Here is a 22,229-nt window from a genome sequence, read left to right as displayed (position 1 = left end):
AAAGTAACCTTCAGCTTGTAAGATTTCCTTTCAACTAAAAGGGCTTTCTTGATGCCGTAACAATCTGCAAGTGTTTGTGTCAAATATCCTCTCCCTGCTCCAAATTCAACTACAGCATCTATTTTATTAGAATCAGCAGACGACCGCAAATGTTCCTGATTACGTATCGGTTTCTCCAACACCCCGAACTCTTCCAAGTTCCCAAGAATGGAAACCTGTTGTATAACATGTTTCTCTTGAAAAGGTATCTTCCTGCAATTCACTAACAAATATAACATACTACTACGAAATAATAATAATAATAATAATAATATGCTAGAGTATTATATATATATACCGGTCTACTTCTCTGTTGGTCCATATCTCGCAAGCTTCAGGTGCCTTGAAGGAGTGTCGCATTTCCGAGCAGCATATGGACTTGTAAACTTCCTCAATCTTTCTAATTAATCCATAAAACTCGTCGACAGTCATTGAATATACAGCATTCCTTTTCATCTCTGAGTTAACAATGATGGTTTCTTTTTCTTCTTCATCATCATATCTGCGGCCGCTATTAATGCCCTTTTTGTAGAAAGGTTGGAGTTCCAAAGATTGGGTTTGTTTCAGTAATGGGCATTTCTTAATATGTGCTTCCAGATTTTCTTCAAGTATTGAACTTTTTAAATGAAACAAACAACAGAAAATCAATAAAGACTTTTAACTTGGAAAAGGTTAAAGAGAAGTAGAAGACTACTTACTGTGAGGGGTCAAGTGGGCAGGGGATTCTCTGATCTTCAGACTTAGGGTTGTGGTTACCACAAAATCTAGAGAGAGAAAGAGAGGGATCGGGGGATAAGAAGTTGCTGCAAACAAAAATGAATATATATATATATATATAGAGAGAGAGAGAGAGGGGGAGTAGTAGTTAGTTACAGAGAATCGGTAAGAGGGGTGTTTGCGCATGATCGGTTCTTCTTGGATAACCAGAACTTGCAACGCTGTGGTGGTGGCTCCATTGTTGCTTGTTGGGGGTGAAGCACTCCGGCAGTGGTGGCTGAAGAAGATGAAAAACGGCGGTGGTCAAGTGGCGCTGTGGCGGGCCAATTATATTAGAAAGAATGCTAACTGGGATGGGTAAGACTTCAGAGCAACCCACCCAATAGTCGCCCTTAAGGCTGAACCCGAGAGAGAGAGAGAGAGAGAGAGAGAGAGAGAGGGCCATTGTTTACTGAATATGGCACTATGTGGTCAGTCTCGGCCAAGATGGGAAATAATCTCGTATCTCCGTTCCGCTCGGTGACCCCTCCTGAGACGAATTCAGTCGAAACACCAAGTTAGGATTTTGCCGAGTTTTTCGTTTATCACAATCGATCCAGACCGAGATCCAAACCTCTACGGACTTAGGGCTTTCTTGTCGGAGTTGGATGAAGACGACGAGCAGGGACATGCGTGTTGGAGGGGGTGTTGTTGCACTCCCCCGCCCCCCCCCAGGGGTCCTAAATCTCGAATTAAATCTAATTATTAGGTAATGTTAAATGATAAACATCTGGCATAACAAGCATGAGGTCACAAGTTTGATGTTTTCTTTTGTCAAATTTTTTGTTTATTTCCTCAATTCATCATTATCTCGAGTTATCAGTACTAACAAGTAACAACAACTATTTATTATAGATAATCAACTAATTTTAGGATAGTTTGTATACTTAAATTGCTTTTTTTTTATGAACTTAAATTGCTTATTTTTTTTTTTTTTTGTTGAAGCCACTTAAATTGCTTATTGTTTAGACAAATTGTTCGAAGCAAAAAAGTACACAATTTAGATTCATTTGAGATAAAAAAAAATTTCAAATTAATTAATTTTTAGATTTTTATTAAATGCATTACATTTATAAAAGAAATTTGTGTTTTGACATTATCGAAGAAAGGCCCCCAATTTTTTTTCGCACCGGACCTCTAAATTCTCAGTCACGCCACTGACGACGAGTGGGGTAAGCCATTAAAGGATGGCGATACGACGGATGATTTTGGCATGGCTTAGACCAAAATCCGTAATGCAAGTGAGTTCGGTGGCACAAAACAAGAGTCCAAACATGTAACTTGACCGGTCAACCTTCTTTTAGCCTCATAGATGAAGAAGACCATGAAATCTAAACGCATTTCATCAATTTGAAGCTTTGCAATCGCAACACTGAAGTGGGGTCAATATAGAAATAGAAGATGATGGTAGTGAATTTGATGGAGATAGCGATTAAGTGAAGCAACATAGCTAGAGTACTACTAGTTATTGAACTTATTACTTATTAGTTATTGAATACTTATAAAGTATGAACTTCTTTATTTACTTATTTCATTGAAGTGAACTATGATAGGGTTTTTGTTTATTACGAACTTTGTTATTTACTTATTTCATTGACGTTTCCAAATATATTTACAATACCATGACCTAAATTGGAAATGGACTATTAAGGTTTTTAACACAGGTTCATAAAAGACTCTTGGCAAAATATATTCCCTACTTTAATCTGGTTTCTATACAAAAGCTAAGAACAAAAATGAACTCCTAAGGAATAGGAGAAGATGCCCAATTTAGGAGCTTCCTTCCCTTATTGATCATTTCTGAAAAACAAAAAGAAAACTCTGTGCGGCTCGAGACCACTTTTCAATGCATTATGCATCATAGGGCAGGCAGAGAGAGGAACACTAATAAGTACACCGAATCACAAGCCAAGGAATGTGCATTGCTCTCTTGCATGTTCCGGTATCAACTTCACTAACTTCTCCACTGCCACTCCCTTCAGTTCTGTCATCATCAACAAAACACAATTATGTTACACAAATCTCTTTTCTTTTCATGTTTCCGGTAGCGTATTTAAAACTGAAAGATCACTAGTAACACGGTGTTCAAAATAAGTAGATACCTTGAGGCTTAAAGTTGAAGAGCGGGGGTAATGAGCGTCCATTTGGTAGGCGTGTTTTTGGATCTCGAAGCTCATCAAATAATGGATGTAACAAAGCCTCCATCTGCAATAAAATAAATTTATTATCAATATGAAAAGTCTGAATTTGACGTAATAGACGATAAACAAACCAGAAGATGGAAGGCAATCCAGAAAACTTTTTCTGTTTGTGCCAACCATTTTCTCTTCAGGACGACTTATCACATACATAGGAGTATAGGACAGCTATTATTGTAGTCAGACAACCCAATCTCAGATCCGAATACATCCGATCTAATTTATCTTGACAGATGTTGAAATATAAGACAGGTTAGCTAATTCACAATCATTTTACCCATCCATGAACCACCTGGACACGCTCTCCAGAGTGAAAGTATAAACAATCTATTAATGAAACGTAGGAGCCTAACAACAATTAGACCATTTCAAAGACTACTATTAAGCATCCTGCACATGGCATCAATGAAATATGATTCATTATATAAAATTGAAGATTCATGCATGAAAAGGTGTATAATCAAGATGAACAGACAAGACCATGTTGTATAATAGCTTGGTGAGGACACTCGAGGAAGTGGTCTAAAACGGAAAAAACGAAATGACAGCATGAAATTGGAATTCTGTCGAAAATAAACTGTCTGCACTTACAGCTGTGATTCGAAGGTTAGGGGAGTACTGGAGAAGTCTGGACACCAGATCAACAGCTTCTGGGGGTGTGCGCTTGTGGAATATCTGCAAATACATAAACATTTCAGAAGTGTTGGTGAAGTACATTAGAAATAAAGATGAATTTCCACTTCCCGATACCTTGTGCCATGGGCGAGTTTTTATCAGTGGGAACGTATACTCGGTGTACTTGGGATTCATGCACTTGATTTCCTCCTTTGTTGGGGTACCTAAAACCTGCAAATGATGAATGTAACGCATCAACAAGAACAGTAATATGCAGGAGCATTGGGGGAGGGGGGTACAGGTTGAGGGAGAATTCTCCTGTGAACGCCAAATGTGAGGATAAACGCAATGATTTGGGGCTCAGGATCTACCACTAGAGGATCTCCAGAAAGATGCAAATGGGTCATATTTTATCGCATTTGTCACACAGAGACTTCATTTAGTACACTATCATATATAATATTCCCTTGCAAAAAAGCATGGGACGTGAACTCAAAGGTGCAACCACCGACCGTTAAATGGTGGTCTTCATTTAGTAAAACATTCTGAAACAGTAATAGAAACTAAAAAGCAAACCCCGTTGCTCACCTGGATGATTTCAACAAGCTGTTCCGCTCCACTTTCGCCAGAAAACATAGGCTGGGGAAAAATAACCATTTTAAGCCGTACTAGAGAAAGTTAGGTTTTCGGGAAAGTGAGGCATGGTTTTGAACTTGTATAAATCGAGTTATCTACCTTCCGAAGCAGTAGCTCAGCAAGAACACAGCCAGCAGACCAGATGTCAACAGCTGTGGTGTACTCTGTGGCTCCAAACATAAGCTCCGGTGCTCTATAATACCTTGAGCAGATGTACGATAAGCTCGGCTCTCCTTTAACCTGTTGCAAATACAGACGATAAAATCATGAGTCTGACAGAGCTCAAAACTATAATACGATAATGCATATCCACCTAAGAAACAGGCAACTAGCGAAGAGCGTACCAAGACTTTGGCACTTCCAAAGTCGCATAATTTCAGCTGGTGAGTGTGCCGATTAACCTGTTGCAAGCACAATAACATAATACTTATGCCCGTAAAAGGAAAACTATGTGCATGGGCTCAATAGTAGCATACTCTCTCTACATATACTTGAAATGGGTCTAGCAATATGTAGAGTTTATGTTTTCCCGTGAAACCGTACGTCACTGCGTCTGTTAGAGCTTTGAAAAGCAGTATTTTATTTCTCTTGTTGAGAGAAGTATATATTTATAAGAACTAAGGAAGGCATAGAAGCCTACCCCAATAGGGAAAAAAAGGCTCAAGAATGGAACCACCTATAAGAAAACAAAAATATTACATCGTGATGATGAGGGATGCAATAGAAGCCCAATGTTTACGCCTACTCCAAGCAAAAATCAAAGAAAGACAGGCTAACTTAACACTATCCATATCCATCGCGCTTCACTGAACATAGCTTTGTTCCTCATGTTCCAAAGAGACCAGATACAACATGAGCAACTTTCACTAATTTCCAAGGCTAAAAAGTTTAAGAGGCTGAAGCATGAGAACTGCAAGTATGTCTAACATTGCACAAGATAATTAATAGACACACACACATACCAGGATATTTTGAGGCTTAATGTCTCTGTGGCACACTCCAATACTACAGTGAAGATATGCCAATGCCCTAAGGATCTGTGAATATCAACAAGAAATTAGAGCTTCAAACATACATTGTTCCAGTTTACTTCTAGGAGATCAAAAAATATTATTCCACTTGATCATGAAAGATTTAACAACAATATATTTCCAAATTGGGCACCAGTACCTGATAAGTATAAAGTTTGACGTATATCAAAGGCATCTGTAGGTTCATCTTGTCATAGTGTTCTATGACATGATGAACAGTCTCAGGTACATATTCAAGTACCAAGTTAAGATATAGCTCATCCTTTTGCGTTGTTGTAAAGAAATAATGCTTAAGAGGCACAACATTTGGGTGATCTAGTAGACGCATGGTTTGCAGCTCACGGTTTATGTACCTCTTGTCTTGAAGGACCTTTTTTATAGCGACAGTTTCACCAGTTTCCAAGCATTTGGCCTGTAAAAGCACAAGAACAGTTCACGCAACATTTCGCCCTTCCTTATTTTCATTAAAAGACGAAATCATACACCCAAGACCAATTTCGTGAACAGGCGAACACCCGCATAGATGGAAATACAACCCGATCTGAGTAACATGCACGGTACCTGAAAAACAATTCCGAATGATCCCTGTCCAACAACATGTCCTGCCATATAGCTTATTGTCTACAAGAAAAACATGAACCATCACCGTAAGCATTTAACAAAAGAGTGTAAAAAGAGTATCACCAATAAAACAGCAAAAAGGAGGAGTACATCAGTATTTAAGACGGGGTTTACCTGCTTTCGCTGACCATTTCCTTCATCATCTGTTGTCACGACTACGTGACCCCCATCATCTACCACAGTTGCTACCATTATCTAGAAAAGATAGAAGTAAGATACTGATATAATAAGCAATAAAAATGGTAAGAATTGAGAGTTGTGCTTACCTTTTCTTTCTCAATTTTCACGTTGTTCATTTTCTCAGATAACATATCAATACCAGCAGTACTGTCACTAGGACCTCTCATCCCACAAGTAGGTAACGTTGCTAACTAAAGCCGTGCGCAGAAACAAGGAAACCAATCAATCAATGTGCCTAGAAGGATCAAAAGATACAAGTTAGAGAAAGTAAAAAAAAAGAATGATAAGGATCATCCGTTTAAAGAATGTGTTCTTCTTGAAGGAGAGTTGATTCTTGATAAGACAAAGAACTGAATAGACAAGAACTGAATTTAAAAAGACCTAGAGAGGCAACAGTATCATATTTTAAAAGACGGAAATTATGTAGTAGAAGGTGATCTAATAGAATGTGCCTGGTTATTAAGTTCAAGAATGGGTCTTAAACAAGAGGGAGTTAAAACTACAAACCCTAAACGATTGCCCACACTGCAAACAATCCCTGAACGATAGATCGATCGATCGATCTCTAGAGTAAAAACCATAAAATACATCTGAATTCGCAATAAGGGGAAAGTTGAAATTGATCCTTCTTGAAGAGAATCATACCGACTGGTAGGTTAGATTTCGCTGAGATGAGTTTGACAAGTAATACTAGTGTTTAAAAACAAGTTGTGGGTTCGATTTTCTTACTACTTCTTCTCGTGTGGGTATTAGGCAGGGCAGAGGGAGTTTTCTGCCTTGTTATTGTTGTTGTTGGGGTGGTTTCTTTATTCTTGGCTACAACTCCTTCTTCCCGCGCTCTATCAATACATACATACATACATACATAGTAGTATTAATGTTTTTAGGTTTTTTGAGTTTACCCTTTGCTTGGGCTTACTGCTTCACACTAACCAAGATTAATTATATTTTTTTAAGTGTGGAAAAAGAATATGACTACCAAGATTAATTATATTTTGAGTTGATATCCTTCAAAATTATTGAAAGTAGTAAAACTCAATTACCAATTAGTGTGCAGAGGGTAAAGTCAAAAACCCTAAAAAGAAATTACTAAGGCAAACCCTTTGGGATGGAGACAGTAAACTCAATAAGTATTCTAATACAAGTTGTGAATCACTTACCTCCAAAGGTTGCTTCACAACAAGTGCTTTCTAGAGAGAATAAAAAGAGGAGAGGAAGAAACTTCAAAGCAGAAAACCAAGGGTGTCCAAATGATGGATTGACCAATACAAATGTTTGGATACACAAACATTAATAAAAGAAAACACTACATAGGGAGAGTGAAAAATCAACAGGACTTATCAGTTTTCATCTATCTCCTGTTGGACCCCTAACTGTCTGTAAAACACGAACAAATTCATAAAACATAGAGAAGTCTAGGCCCGCTGTCATCTTCCCATTTTCAGACATGCATGCACACGGGTTTTGACACACTACAAAGTCGAAACCTCCACAATCTTTCATCAGATTCTCAATCTTGTTCCTTGTCATCCTGTTTATGTCTTCTACCTGCACTAATTTCCCCGTCTGACCACTATTGCACCACCACCTCTTCAGAATCTTCCTATTTGTATCGGATGCTTCCACCGATACAACACATTTTAGAGGGATCCCAAGCCTATGTAAAGCAACCTCAGCACCTCCTATACCACTGTACAGTGATAACATCGTCAACCCTTGTGGGAATATCCCTTTCAATACAGATAGATGATAACCCAGTGTGTCGGTTTGGAAGCTGTATTTCAGTGATTTAAGTCTTTCGGATGGGTCATACCTCAAGATCTCTGTGTGCTGCACAGGGTAGCCAAGTATGACTTCCACTTTTTCAGGCTCAATTTGACTTAGTTTATATTTTCCGACCCAAACTAGATTCAGTGTCTTGCAATGATGAATAATGTCAGTCTGCTGTGCGTTTGAAGGAACCCCTCGTGAATCACTTAAAATCTTCCCAAGCCTCTCGCAATGTTGAGAGATTCCGCTGGTTTCAGAGCAGATACAGCTCAACTGTTTCCTAGTGTCCCATGATGGCCACCATGGTTTTGTCTGCGGAAATGCATCTTCAATTGTCATTGCAGGCCTTGGAAGAATGTGGGATCTACTCCCGCTAGGCAGATTGTGAATGTAACCTTCCTTCCTACTTAAAGCTGAGAAGAACTGTGTGTTTGCAAACTCTGGAGCAACAGCGTACAAGAACTGTGATATTTTGGTCCATGTGTCGTTGGACACTTCCAAAACATTCCCGTACAAGAAATAAGGTGGTTTAGCTACTGACTGGCGCAGGTGACGATTTTCATGTCGGACCTGTTGCGGTATTTTTATGTCATCGAACGGGTCATTTTTCTGTTGGGAAAGCATAGAATAATTGGTAGATTTGGCTTCAAAAGTCGAGTGGTCATCATCATACTCGCGTTTTGGCCTTTTACCTTCATGTATATCGTTGAAGCCAAATACGCGTGAAGTTGGATTTGAACTTGATGCCTCACTTCCTGCAATATAAGCTTCATAGGATCGACGTTTGGTATGTTCATTTTCAAGACTCTCCACGGACGTCCAACCATTTCCACTATGTGAACCCTGCACACTACTAAAGGTTGAGTCACCGTAATCCTCCTTAGCGGCCTCACTTCCTGCAATATAAGCTTCATAAGATCGACGTTTGGTACGTTCATTTTCAAGACTCTCTACGGACGTCCAACCATTTCCACTATGTGAACCCTGCACACTATTAAAGGTTGAGTCACCGTGTTCCTCCTTAACGCCTTCTAAAGAAGTTCGACCATTTTCAGTATTTGAATGGTGCATACTGAAGAAGGTTGACGCGTCCTGCACAAATCAGAGATATGCCAACTCTTATTTATGCAGTTATATGATCCAATGAAAGCAAAGATCAGTGAATTCAGGTGCATATGTAATAATATTTTGAATACATACTAATAGTGCATATATTGATATACTCAATGAGTGTGAAGGAGGAACCTCTTGTTTCACAGGATAGGTATCAGCGAGTCGTTTTGCAAATATTGAATCTGCAAGCTCCTGAACTGAAATATCTGAACCTGGACAAAAGAAAGGGGAGAAAGAGGAGTTGGTACTTATAGGTCAAAGTGACACCTCGGATAAGAGTTGCAATCTTATTTACCTACTTAAAAGCTTATTGTCGAGTTTCGTCAGTAAGGACCAATATCTAAGAAGCCACTCACCATATCTTTCAATAGCTGAAGATATCTCATCCTCAGTGAAACCCATTTGAAGCAAGCGAAGAGTCCTATCCATAGTCTTAAATAATGACTCCTCCTGGAAAAGGTTTAAATAACTAGTCTTAGATGCATCGTCCAGACGATATAATGACGACACGAGGACTATTAACATGCTTCCCAGCTCCCAACGGAATCTGGCAGGAACCATAATGTATTCCACTCATTTTACATCGTAATTCAGTCCGCCTATGACCTTAGATTTTGAGGATGTTTAATATGTAACTATGCAACAATATTGATCTCATTTCCTCAGATAATTTGGTCCAGTTCTACAAAAGGGCAATGTGAAAAATGTAACAAGCATTAACTTCACAAGCTTGGTATTAAGTGAGAAGCGAAACTGTAGTTCAATGTAAGCCGCTATATATGGTATTCCAGTCATTTCATCCATGAGGTTACCTCATTCTTTCCCGAGCTCTCAGCTATTTGAGAAGCAACTATAAAATCCACAAGTTCGTTAACATGAGCATCTTCACCTTAAATAAAACAAAGAACGTAATTAACTTCAAATATAAAACATGCAATAAGATAAAGTTGTTAATCACATTTCCCAAGCATCAGGGAGGAAAAAAGGAGGGGGAAAAGAGAGAGAGAGAGAGAGTCTACATACCAAGTCTATCTATCGCAAAGTCAACTTCCTTTACTGAGAAATTCATTGTTAACAAATATGTTCTTTTGTCCTTGTTAATTTCAGGTTTCACATCAAGCTCCTGTACAGGTGCAAGATGAGTTTAGTCTTAACTCATAACTCATGCAATTCAAGCTCCTGTACAGTATTAATATCATCTGATATCGGAAAATTGTGGAATTTCTCCTGTATATACAGACTCAAGGCCATCCTTCCCTCATAAGATGGTTTTCAAGATGAGTTTACACTTCGTAGCAGATGCTGGCGCCACGGCAAGCATGCTGTACGATCTAAAATGAACTAAAGTTACACCATTCATGGAGAGGAAGACTAGATATCAATGGGAAAGCTACCTAAAGTTAGATTCAGCGATAACATCAGTTGCAAAACATCTACTAGGACCCTAAATGTCTAAACTTTCAACCATCAAACGTAATTCTAGGCCGATTCAAGGGATGGTTTTTATCAATGATTTACACCATTAAGATAGACCATAGCTCGATATGCTACAAATATTTAATAAACAGAAAACACGAACATAACATGTTAAACTTACACCCATGGAATCACTAAAATTGTAAATTTTAGTAAAATATAAGCTACGAAATTATTTGCATTGGTTGAGCAAGATATCATTATTATTTTGGTTTATTGGTCAAAGCTTGTTTATAAGGAAACAATGGAGTAACTAGTTGCACTAGCAGAGATTACCTCCAGTTCTGCAGCATCCGCAGAAAAACCAGAACTAGTGTCACCAGAATCGTCACTAAAGATTACATCTGAAGAACCTCTCTTTCCAGTAGATGGGTCTTCATTACCCTACCACTCCGAAGCACATTAATATGAGACATTGCAGGTTTAACTTTTATAGATACAAAGCCACAGAAATAGAACTATACGATGACAAGACTAGTATCACTGACATGGAGCAAAATTTGCAAATGTATAAATAATACCGGAGTCAGACGGAAGTAAGTTTTTGTACTCACAGAATATGCAAAAAGAGACTCCAATAACAAGTTGACATTGCCCTCACCTAGATAAACAAAAAGAATTTCAGATGCAAGAAAGGATTAGGAGTATCAGTCTGTACATGCATGTTGAAAATGAAAGAAAGAAAGAAAAGGGTACCATTTTCCCGAAGAACTCTGTCTACTAGAGCTGGTTTGAACCCCATTCCTACAAAGTATGATTTTAGGTGCCCATGGGATGAGCTTGCAGATCCTCCACCTCCTCCTCCTCCTCCTCCCTGAGATCAGAAACAATTACTTACTAGTAGAAATTTCCAAAATTTAACCTAATGAAACACTGTGTTCAATGTGAAAAAATACTGGATCAAATTGAAAAGATTATGAATTTTTGAAAACCCGGTGATGATTAAACCTAGAAAGTGATTACACTACCTGAAGTGGATCATTGTTGGGCAAATCAAAATTGGAAACTCCAAGTTCTGATTTGACTTTAGCTTCGTGATCAGAACAAGTATCATCAGTGTCTGAGAGATGTACCATATTTTGAATGAAGCTTATGAACCCTAATATCATCAGGTAAGGAAACGAGTCAAATGAAAAGAAAGAAAGAAAGAAAGAAAGAAAGAAACATGCGAAGTAGTTAGTAGAGAGAATTTAGGGTATAAAGACAGACCAAACCTCAAATTAGTAGCAATTCATCTCTCTCTTCTCCATCTACAGAGTTGAGACTTGAGAGTTGAGACTTGAGAGTTGAGACTTGAGAGAGAGAGAGAGAAAAGGGAGATTCCAGTTACTGCTTCCTCCTCCTACGTCTTCTCCCTCGGACAAATCTTACCTCTCTCTCTCTCTCTATCAAAATTTTGTGCGCGAGGATCATTCCATTTTAGTCCCTATCTACCAGTCATTTCGTATATTTTACTCTACTTAATTTTTCTCCCTCCGTCAGTCGGAGATAGGGGTACCGGTCCGGGTGGACCAGTTTTTTAACATACTTAATAGATCACCCATACAATAAACCATCCATTTGAAAATCGGTCTTTCCATTTAAACTTTATTTAACCAAACATTAACAACGACGTCAATCTTTGTTAAAATTGTCTTAGTTCCTTGTATTAAAAAAGAATTAAGAAGAAAACCGAGTAAACAAATAGTCAGTGTGATTACCCATAATAAAATCACAACTTAACAATTTTAATTTCTAGTAAAAAAATCAACAAAGTTATTTTAGAAATCCTAAAACTAAACAATAAACAGACAGATTAGCAGGCACAAGTATACAGAACAAAGGGAATCATTACTCAATATTGCTCCAAGAATTGCTCCAACGTCCAACTTGAATCCTCGCAGTTAGTTTCAGATTTAGTCAAATACGAACAATCTTCCCAATACTGATGCCCCATTGCACAACCCGGGTTGCCCCTTCTTAAAGATGTATTCTGTATAACTGTATTCTGACAATGATAAATTTTCGATTTGAATTCTTCAAATTTGGGAAACTTAATTTAGGTGAAATAAGAATTCCAACTCCCATCATGAAGATTTAGTAATAATCCCCCATTAAAAGAAACTTCCAATACCTTCCACAAAAAAAATGGAAACTTCCCATTCTATAATATATTTTCTTTTTTTTATTTCAGATTCATAAGAGCTTGATCCCACATCTCTAATACATAATTATATACGACACTTACTCCGGACCAATTCGGGCTCCACGGGCTTGTCAGAAAAAAGACTGAACAGATAAAGACCAATTCAATAAAAGAAAAAGACCGACCATTTTAAACCACATTTTTCTGCTCAGGATTGGTTCGATTTTCACCGGTCTTTCGGTCTCCGCGGTTTTTAGTTTCACCCCTAGTCGGAGAAAGGTCATAATGCGACGACCGAACAACACCTCGTCGGCGACCCATTACCTGAAATTACAAAAACAAAAAAGTGTCTTCTTGCCTATTCTCCTTCCACCACCACAATATTTTTCTTTTTTTGCATATAAAAAACTATTATTTATCTTCTTTTTAGAGATCCACATTGAATTTTGCGTCACAAATGTTTTTTTAAAGAAAAATTTTATGTGGCAATCGAAGTTTCTAAGATTGAGTGTTACAGAAATAGTCTAAAATTATTGGGCTAAGAAAATATATACTTAAAGTTATTTGAGTGTGTTATATAAAATAAGAATGTGAGTGCTGACTAGGACAAATTTTGGACAACCCAAAGACAAAAATTTGGGACAAATCTGATCGTCCATTCCAGATCAGATCTTTATATTAAATCATGGTCATGAAATCATAAATCTATTACAGCTATTCCTTTAATCTCTCTCTTTATCAACAATTTCTTAAACCCATATAAACCCACCCCTTTCTCCTCATTCAACTATTATGTATACTGGTTTGGAGTAAGATTTTTTTCTTCGATTTATACAACTCAAACTTATTTTGATTATCTCTTCAATTCGATCGGCTATAACTGAAACTTATTTCTGGTGCGGATTATTACTTCTTCTATTTTATCATTCTCAATTTGTTTTCCTTGCAGAATACAACTAATTCGGGGTGTTTAGTTTTTCTTCAAACTCAACCTTATTTAGGAGGTACTCACTGGATTATTAATTTTCATCTTTATTGCTTTGTTTGTATGAATGTCTCTAATCATTTTTAGTATTTTACTTATGGAGTGTAGTAACCATCTTATGGACGTCATAACTCTTCAAATAGCTCATAAGCTGCCTGTGAAAATACTCATAAGAACTTATTGTTAGGATATTTCATCATTATAAACAAGAATCAAATATATTATCAAGTCTAAACAATGAAATCCAGGAGTCATATTTGATGAACAGAGAGATGAAATTTAAATGATTTACTAACCTGAATCATTAGAAGCCATGATGATGATGAAGCAAAATCTTCCAAACCTAGAGAGATCTCTGTAGTAATTTTTGTCTTAATGGGAAGAGAACAAAATCAGAGTTATATCTCTCTGGTTCAGGGATTTGCCCCTTTATGAATCGGAACTCCCAACCAGTTATTGGAAGTTACCAAATTATTACTAAAGAGCCCATCATTCTTTAGTAATAATACTCAAGGGCTCTACACAATGCATATCTCTAATATGCCCCCCACACAATATAACTGATATTAAATAGGTCCACATAATAATTAATTAGACCACTAAGGACCCTCAATCGAAATAGCCAACATATTATATATTATGAACCTCATATTAAGTCCACATAACCATTAGTATTGAAAAATACTAACAATCTCCCACTTGGACTTTATATGATTCTGAGTTATATAATACGAAAAACTTTAGTGCGCGCATAAAAGGCTATTTCTGAGCTTAGAAATATCACGTCCAATCTGGTTCATTAATCACATCAGCAAAGGATCAAAACGGCGTTCGTCGCATTTGTTCATGACTAGACCTTTAATGGTCACATTACTAACGTAATTAACAACATAGATCAAGTGTGGATGTGTAGCTTGGAAATTACATGTTATGTGATCTATACATGCCTATTTCCAACTAATCCAGCGACTCCATAGAGTCCAACTTTCTCCAAATGATTCCTCAATAGAAAGTTGTAGTACTGAAGTTCAGAATATTGAGATGAAATATATACTTTTATTAATACTTAAAACTTGTACAAGATTAATACAAAATACAGTTATGTCCAAAGAACATAAAACTGAAGGATCCAATAAAATGACCAAATAAACTCCCACTAATCAATAATATCAAGGGGTCCTAGAATCCCCATACGGACCACATGTTCACAAAACACTTTAGGCGGTAAACCTTTAGTGAACGGGTCAGCTATATTGGAGTTTGTGTCAATGTGCTCAATGCACACTAAACCATTCTGAACTCGATCTTTTACCGCAAGATACTTTATGTCGATGTACTTAGACTTCGAAGAACTTCTGTTGTTCTTTGAGTACAACTCGGCTGCCTTATTGTCACAATAAATCTTCATTGGTCGTTCAATATTATCGACCAATTTCAAGTTAGAGACAAAATTTCGAAGCCATATAGCATGATTAGATGCTTCAAAGCAAGCTATGAACTCTGCTTCCATGGTTGAAGAGGCTATAAGAGTTTGCTTAACACTTTTCCAAGAAACAGCTCCTCCAGCTATCATGTAAATGTATCCGGATGTTGATTTTCTACTATCAATACATCCAGCAAAATCTGAATCGGAGTATCCTACGATCTCTAGGTGATCATTTCTCCTGAAGGTGAGCTTGTAATCCTTCGTCCTCTGTAAATATCTCATAACCCGCTTTACGGCCTTCCAATGATCTAGACCTGGGTTACTCAGATATCTGCCCAACATTCCTACAATAAAGGCCAAATCTGGACGTGTACAAACCTGTGCATACATAAGACTCCCAACTGCAGACGAGTATGGGATCGCCTCCATTTCCTTCTTCTCAAGATTCAATTTTGGACATTGGAGCAAACTAAATTTATCACCTTTTGCCACAGGTGTGTCTCCTGGTGAACACTTTTCCATGCCAAAGCGTTGGAGAACTTTATCGATATAAGCCTTTTGAGAAAGACTGAGGATGCCTTTTGAGCGATCTCGGTCTATCTGAATACCCAAAACAAATGAAGCATTTCCAAGGTCTTTCATTTCAAAATTATTTGAAAGAAATACCTTAGTTTCATGCAACATGCCTATATCACTGCTTGCTAGTAGAATATCATCTACATACAACACCAGGATAATGAATTTGCTCCCACTCATCTTGAGATATATGCACTGATCAATGATATTTTCCTTAAAGCCAAAGGAGGTAATAACCTCATCAAATTTCCGGTACCATTGTCGGGACGCCTGCTTTAAGCCATAAATAGACTTCTTTAACTTACATACAAGCTGTTTTGAGCTACTCGACTCAAAATTATCAGGTTGTATCATATATATGGTTTCTTCAATGTTTCCATTAAGAAACGCTGTTTTTACGTCCATTTGGTGAAGCTCCAAATCATAATGAGCTACCAGAGCCATGATAATCCTTAGAGAATCCTTCGTAGAGACTGGCGAGAATGTCTCTTTGAAGTCGACTCCTTCCTTCTGTGTAAAGCCTTTAGCGACAAGACGTGCTTTATATCTTTTAACGTTACCTTTTGAGTCTCTTTTGGTTTTAAAAATCCATTTGCAACCAATTGGCCTCGCCCCTTTAGGTAACTCGACAAGATCCCAAACATCGTTGTCAGCCATAGACTTTAACTCTTCCTTCATGGCCTCAATCCACTTTTCACAATTTGAGCTTGTTTTGACTTCATTAAGAAAAGTTGGATCGTTTTCCAATCCTAAGTCATATTCGTGCTCATTAAGATAGACAATGTAATCATCAGAAATTGCCTTTCTTCTTTCTCGAGTGGATCTTCTAAGTGGCTCCTCAACTTGAGGTTGTTGATTTGGGACTTCCACAGTTACTTCCTCTGTTTCCAAAGGTGCTTGTCCAGCTTGTATAGGGAGGGGTTCCTCATCTACTACAGGATTAGTCTGTATGATTGTATTTGATGAAATACCTTGATTCACGGGCTGAACAATGAGAGGTACTATGACTTGATCATTGTCAGTAGTGACTATAGGAGAAGTATTTGCATACTCCTCCTCAAATACAATTCCTTTATTTTGACTACTCCCACTGTAATCAACATCCTCAATGAACTTAGCGTTCCCTGTTTCGAAGAATGCCTTGTTTGAGGGATCATAAAATTTATAACCCCTCGATCTTTCAGAGTAACCAACAAAATAACAACTAATTGTCCTCGAGTCCAGTTTCCTTTCGTTAGGCTTGTAAGGCCTAGCCTCAGCTGGACAACCCCAAACATGCAAGTGCCTAATATTAGGTTTCTTGCCTGTCCACAACTCGTAAGGGGTTGTAGTTATTGCTTTACTTGGTACTCTATTCAATATATAAACTGCAGTTTTTAGGGCATCGCCCCATAGTGACTCTGGTAAAGAAGAATGACTAATCATGCTTCGTACCATGTCTTTGAGGGTACGTTTCGTCTCTCAGCTACACCATTTTGACTTGGAGTTCCCGGCATGGTGTATTGAGGGACTATACCACACTCACTCAAATATTGGGCGAATGGTCCTGGACGTTGTTCTCCTGAACCGTCGTATCTGCCGTAGTATTCACCTCCACGGTCAGATTTGACAGCTTTAATCTTCTTGCCGAGTTGGTTTTCAACTTCAGCTTTGAAGATTTGAAACTTGTCCAGTGATTCTGATTTCTCCTGGATAAGGTAAAGGTATCCATAGCGCGAGTAATCATCGATGAAACTAATAAAATAACGTTGTCCATTCGATGATGCCTTAGGAAACGGACCACATATATCTGTATGTATTAGTTCCAACGGTTGAGTAGCTCTATATGCGCCTTTACCTCGTTTGTTTGTTTGTTTGCCCTTAACACATTCTATGCAAATTTTATATTCAGAATCGTTAAGGGAGTCAAGAATTCCTTCAGACACAAGTCTCTTGATTCTCTCCTGAGAGATGTGACCTAATCGTTTGTGCCACAATATGCTGGAATTCTCATTAGCTAATCTCCGCTTTGTACCCAAAGTGCTAATATGTAAATTTTCATCACAATTAGACTTTATGGTGTTTAATAGATACAATTTATCAATTAAGTTACCAGTACCAACAATATCAGACTTTAGAGAAATACTAAATAATCCATTTCCAAATGAACAACTAAAACCAGATTTGTCCAGACAAGAAACAGAAATTAAGTTCCGTCTAAATGACGGTACAACAAAAGTATTTTCTAAATACAGATAAAAACCAGTACATAACTGAATTCTAAAAACACCAATAGCTTCCACTTTAACCATAGTTCCATCGCCCACGAAGATGTATCTTTCACCATCAGACGGCGTTCGGTAGTGGAGACAATCCTGCATAGTGACACTAATGTGAGTAGTAGCTCCTGTATCTATCCACCATGTGTCACTTGGTACAATAGCTAAATTAACTTCAGAACAAACAAAGTTCAGAAATATACCCTTCTTAGCACGCCAAGCGGCGAATTTTGAACAATCCTTCTTCACATGACCAGTCTTTTTACAAAAGAAACAGGAAGGTCCTGAGACCTGTATTTCTTTTGCTTTAGTCTGTGATGTTCCACCCACTGCAGTTGCTTTACCTTTAGTTTTGTTTCGCTTAGCAAACTTCTTGACTCCTGAGGTCGAGGCTAAGTGAGCACTTTCAGACATCTCCCGATTGATCCTCTCTTCTTCCTGAACACACTGTGCTATAAGCTCATTCAAACTCCATTTATCCTTCTGAGTATTGTAAGAGATCTTCAGTGTGTTATATTGAGCAGGAAGTGAAATGAGGATCAAATGAACAAGGATGTCATCTGATAGTTCCAATCTGAGTTCCCTGAGTTTGGAAACCAGATTAGACTTCTCCATAATGTACTCTCTTATGTTCCCCTTTCCTTTGTACCGCATGGTGACAAGCTTTGTTAATGCAGTGCTTATCTCCACCTTCTCACTCGCTGTGAAGCGATCAGAAAGTTGCTTAAGGAACTCCTTAGCACTCGTCTCAGTCAAGCCACTGCTTATTGAGTCCGGAATTGAGTTTTGCATGATCATTAAGCTCATACGGTCAGACCTTTCCCATTTTTCAAAAGCGACCCTCTGTTCAGAGTTACTTAAGTCTGTCAGAGGTGCTGGGCGGTCAGTCCTGAGAGCAACATCTAGATCCATACAACCAAGCACAATCATCACGTGCTTTTTCCATTTCTTGAAATTTGTGCCGTTAAGCACAGGAATGTTGTTCATGTTTGCAGATACTGCAGATACTATAAAATAAAGAATAACAAAATACATATATGCTCAATTAGAGTTCAAATTACATCAGACAAAAATTAACAACAATTGAAAACAACAAAAGTTGCAATTTGTGGGCCCATTTCAAGATATCAAGTGTAACATTACTACCTAGTCTTTGGACAGAGATAGTAACATACTAGTGATACTCTCGAATATTGGTACAAGATCTGCCAAATATTATGCCTTTCTTTGGACCGACATAATATTCGCATGACAACTAAGTATACCACATACCCTCGTCATAAGGCAATTTAAGGCTTCCCTTAGACCGGTAAAAGTGACCTTCCTTTGGGCCGATCACTTCACATGGGCTAAGACATGTTTATCTGCATCAACTATGACATTTTACCCAACAGGGGTTCACTTTGGTGACATGTCAGTTCAATGTCATAATCAGTGCAATAACCATCTAAGTTCTTGTCAAAATAAAATAATAATATTTTGATACAAGATTAAATTAATAGCCTAACCTTATGTACAATGGTTATCAATATGTATCAACATATATCAATATATTTCATGTATAACAAATGTCAATTCATGATAATCAAATAAAGAATTTCAAATATATGTATAAAACAGAGACATTTTTGAAATTCCACCCAAATTTTGTTATACATCCATAATAATCAACCAAACATATACCTAAATATTTGGAACCAAAAGTATTAAAAAATGTTACTGTATCCAGAATAATTTTGATTCATAATTCCAAGAGAGAGGGATACTATATAGCGGAATCTCTATTAAAAGTTATTAACATAATATAATTTTATATTAGGGGAGACAAAAAATAATCAAGTATTTATGTATCCCTAAATCACTTAACAGAATCATTAAACCAAATTAACAGTATCTAATACTTAATTTTCTCTACAACAGTAATAATCATCAGAGAATTTATAAGAATATTATCTACCCCAATATCTCTCAACTACCCAAATATTCAAACAGAAAGATTAGGGGAGAGGAATAGGGGAAAAATAACTACGATTTCTATTATTCCTCCCTAAATCAACCGAATCACAGAAGATAACATTCAAGATCTTTATTATTTAAAATAAAGGTAGTTACTGATTTCTATAAAATATTAGATCTCCCAAATATTCACAGAAACTAACAGATTGAGGGATAATCTAAAGGGAAAACAGTTTCTTACGAATTATCTTAAACATCACAAACATGGTGAACAGAACACATAAAATCATCTCAAAATTCATACAAATAGTGGCTCTGAAACCACTTGTTAGGATATTTCATCATTATAAACAAGAATCAAATATATTATCAAGTCTAAACAATGAAATCCAGGAGTCATATTTGATGAACAGAGAGATGAAATTTAAATGATTTACTAACCTGAATCATTAGAAGCCATGATGATGATGAAGCAAAATCTTCCAAACCTAGAGAGATCTCTGTAGTAATTTTTGTCTTAATGGGAAGAGAACAAAATCAGAGTTATATCTCTCTGGTTCAGGGATTTGCCCCTTTATGAATCGGAACTCCCAACCAGTTATTGGAAGTTACCAAATTATTACTAAAGAGCCCATCATTCTTTAGTAATAATACTCAAGGGCTCTACACAATGCATATCTCTAATATGCCCCCCACACAATATAACTGATATTAAATAGGTCCACATAATAATTAATTAGACCACTAAGGACCCTCAATCGAAATAGCCAACATATTATATATTATGAACCTCATATTAAGTCCACATAACCATTAGTATTGAAAAATACTAACACTTATTATTTCTGATATGAAATTTAGGTCATCTTTTCATGTTTGTATAAATTCTTCCATATCCCCTTTGAAAATTTAGCTAATTCTAATCATAATTGTGTTACTCTTCTACAAGTTCTATTTCCTAGGTCGTTTACAAAATTTTCTATTATGGTGTCAACAATGATTCTTCTTTTCTCACAAAATTGTTCTTACCCCATTACCATTCGGTTATATTTCATTAGAAAAGAATATGGAGAATCCTTATAAAGGGATGTGGAAGAAGTAAGTGCAATTGTTATTCTAACTCCCTGTTTAGTCTTCCTCTTCTGAACACTAAAATTTCATTTTCAGTGGGTGCCTCGACAATGAATATCCTCATGAATCACCTTTCTATAACCATCTTCGAAATGGGACCGAAAAGGGATGTGGATTGAGTTGTCGATAAGGTAGTTATTTGGTTGAACATTCCAACTCCCTATATTGATCATATTTTCTTGTCAAATTTGTTCATACATTAGTTTAATTTAGCTCTTGTTGCTGAGTTATCTTGTAATTTGGTATACTGTCTTTTATATCGTTCAGATAATGAATTGTAGATCTTTTAAGAACATCATGTAAATGAAACCACTAAGAGTAGTAATTTCATATGAGTATATCGATTTCAAATTTAACGCATCCATTGCATTCAACCAAGTTAACCGTGCCCTATGGGCACGAATTATACCTAGTTAATATATATAAGAAAATATTCCCGAGTTTTTACTAGGGCAGACTAAAAATCAAGAAACTCTGTTTACAGGTTTGCTAATGAGAAATGTTGTTTGGAGCGAAGAGATATTACACTTAGTGTAAGAAAAGAGAATTGTAATGATTTATATTGATTTTCATAGCTATTACATAAGATCTTTATAAGGAGTAGTATAAGAGAGAAGTTTAAGCAATTGAGTAATGTGGGACTAACTATTCGAACATTCCCCCTCAAACGAATGACTTTTGCTAGGAAAAAATTCATGAGTTTGCTAAAATTTGTAGATGTTGACTTGGTATTGATATGGAGACATCATTGTGAGGTTGCTAAGTTGTTGTTCTTTGTTGTTGTTGTTGTTCTTTGTTGTTGTTCTTTGTTGTTGTTGTTGTTGTTCTTTGTTGTTGTTTTTCTTTTCTCCATTGGAAGACCATTTGAAGAAAAATTGGCGTCATTGCTAGGTATTTTCTCTTTTTAAAGAGAAAGCGGACGATTATAACCCATTGTCCGGTTGTGGGCGGAGATATACTCCTTGCTTTCAATAGCTCTCACACATGATTATTACTCCATATAGAATGCAAACCGTTGATCTTATGATTTTATCATTTTTCAACCACTAGCAAGCACCATTCTTGATCCTTCCCACTTCAATTCTTTTCTAATTTTCTCTTATCTCCTCTTCATATGATCTTATGAAAAACTAATGGAACCAAGTAGATTACTAAAGAAGCAAGCATTTGAGAGTTTTCATCCTTGATATAAAAAGTATGAGCAAATCGACTAAGAGAAATAACTCTCTTGCCATAAAGGAACCCACAAACATGTTTTCAAAACATCAAAAGAAAACCATCTTTGAGAATAAGCATGATTTCTTTGATACATTCTATCAAACACTTAATTTGCATCA

General features: G+C 36.9%; 4 protein-coding genes and 1 long non-coding RNA gene across 17 annotated transcripts in view; 1 reads left to right on the top strand and 4 right to left on the bottom strand.

Moving 5' to 3' along the window:
* LOC147554833 (methyltransferase) overlaps positions 1-1,484 on the bottom strand; it is a 3,690-nt gene extending 2,206 nt beyond the window's left edge. The window contains exons 1-4 of the mRNA XM_086663082.1: positions 913-1,484; positions 738-803; positions 338-655; positions 9-252 (exon numbers count right to left, since the gene is read on the bottom strand). Coding sequence (XP_086519208.1) covers positions 9-252; positions 338-655; positions 738-803; positions 913-995 — 711 coding nt within the window. The 5' untranslated portion in view covers positions 996-1,484. The remainder of the gene's footprint in view (positions 1-8; positions 253-337; positions 656-737; positions 804-912) is intronic.
* Positions 1,485-2,350: 866 nt separating this feature from the next.
* On the bottom strand, positions 2,351-6,937 carry LOC147554832 (shaggy-related protein kinase alpha-like). 6 transcript variants are annotated; one of them, XM_086659773.1, is made up of 13 exons: positions 6,584-6,937; positions 6,163-6,267; positions 6,011-6,091; positions 5,837-5,896; positions 5,415-5,687; positions 5,207-5,281; positions 4,589-4,645; positions 4,344-4,484; positions 4,197-4,247; positions 3,744-3,839; positions 3,585-3,668; positions 2,898-3,000; positions 2,351-2,779 (listed from the first exon to the last, which is right to left on the bottom strand). In XM_086659773.1, the coding sequence occupies exons 2-13, from the start codon at positions 6,241-6,243 to the stop codon at positions 2,697-2,699; spliced, it is 1,185 nt and encodes a 394-aa protein (XP_086515899.1). In that variant the 5' UTR covers positions 6,244-6,267; positions 6,584-6,937; the 3' UTR covers positions 2,351-2,696. The 6 variants fall into 6 exon arrangements, with proteins under 6 accessions (XP_086515899.1, XP_086515901.1, XP_086515898.1 ...); XM_086659775.1 differs by having other exon boundaries at positions 6,722-6,935; XM_086659772.1 differs by having other exon boundaries at positions 6,163-6,311; positions 6,722-6,923.
* Positions 6,938-7,307: 370 nt separating this feature from the next.
* LOC147554831 (putative inactive DNA (cytosine-5)-methyltransferase DRM3) lies at positions 7,308-11,959 on the bottom strand. Of its 8 annotated transcripts, none has more exons than XM_086659767.1 (10): positions 11,645-11,959; positions 11,404-11,534; positions 11,132-11,249; positions 10,990-11,036; positions 10,712-10,819; positions 9,983-10,082; positions 9,772-9,848; positions 9,316-9,409; positions 9,092-9,171; positions 7,308-8,938 (listed from the first exon to the last, which is right to left on the bottom strand). In XM_086659767.1, exons 2-10 carry the CDS (start codon positions 11,509-11,511, stop codon positions 7,424-7,426), a joined length of 2,247 nt encoding a protein of 748 aa, XP_086515893.1. In that variant the 5' UTR covers positions 11,512-11,534; positions 11,645-11,959; the 3' UTR covers positions 7,308-7,423. The 8 variants fall into 8 exon arrangements, with proteins under 8 accessions (XP_086515893.1, XP_086515892.1, XP_086515889.1 ...); XM_086659766.1 differs by having other exon boundaries at positions 11,650-11,925; XM_086659763.1 differs by having other exon boundaries at positions 10,957-11,036; positions 11,650-11,864.
* A 1,368-nt stretch (positions 11,960-13,327) lies between these two features.
* LOC147554829 (uncharacterized) lies at positions 13,328-21,650 on the top strand. Its single transcript, XR_015235201.1, has 2 exons — positions 13,328-13,564; positions 21,377-21,650. It is a non-coding gene; the product is annotated as an uncharacterized LOC147554829 (long non-coding RNA).
* On the bottom strand, positions 17,607-20,249 carry LOC147554830 (uncharacterized). The gene is made up of 3 exons (XM_086663961.1): positions 20,203-20,249; positions 18,009-18,812; positions 17,607-17,901 (listed from the first exon to the last, which is right to left on the bottom strand). The coding sequence occupies exons 1-3, from the start codon at positions 20,219-20,221 to the stop codon at positions 17,873-17,875; spliced, it is 852 nt and encodes a 283-aa protein (XP_086520087.1). The 5' UTR covers positions 20,222-20,249; the 3' UTR covers positions 17,607-17,872.
* Positions 21,651-22,229: the final 579 nt, after the last annotated feature.

This window comes from Eschscholzia californica, unplaced genomic scaffold (assembly GCF_041429995.1).
Source record: "Eschscholzia californica isolate CP2 unplaced genomic scaffold, dmEscCali1.0.p SCAF_2, whole genome shotgun sequence".
Lineage (NCBI taxonomy): Eukaryota > Viridiplantae > Streptophyta > Magnoliopsida > Ranunculales > Papaveraceae > Eschscholzia > Eschscholzia californica.
This window is presented reverse-complemented; position numbering and strand designations above follow the sequence as displayed.

Excerpts from the sequence above, each read along its gene's own strand:
- LOC147554832 (XM_086659773.1), bottom strand. The coding sequence starts at position 6,243 with ATGAGAGGTCCTAGTGACAGTACTGCTGGTATTGATATGTTATCTGAG. Across the intron at positions 5,282-5,414 it reads TCAAACTTTATACTTATCAG|ATCCTTAGGGCATTGGCATA; the intron begins GTACTGGTGCCC and ends TGATATTCACAG. Across the intron at positions 3,840-4,196 it reads AGCTTGTTGAAATCATCCAG|GTTTTAGGTACCCCAACAAA; the intron begins GTGAGCAACGGG and ends CATCATTTGCAG.
- LOC147554831 (XM_086659763.1), bottom strand. The coding sequence starts at position 11,511 with ATGGTACATCTCTCAGACACTGATGATACTTGTTCTGATCACGAAGCT. Across the intron at positions 10,820-10,956 it reads CTTACTTCCGTCTGACTCCG|GGTAATGAAGACCCATCTAC; the intron begins GTATTATTTATA and ends TCGGAGTGGTAG. Across the intron at positions 9,172-9,315 it reads TTCAGCTATTGAAAGATATG|GTTCAGATATTTCAGTTCAG; the intron begins GTGAGTGGCTTC and ends TCTTTTGTCCAG.
- LOC147554830 (XM_086663961.1), bottom strand. Across the intron at positions 17,902-18,008 it reads CGCTTGGCGTGCTAAGAAGG|GATTGTCTCCACTACCGAAC; the intron begins GTATATTTCTGA and ends GTCACTATGCAG.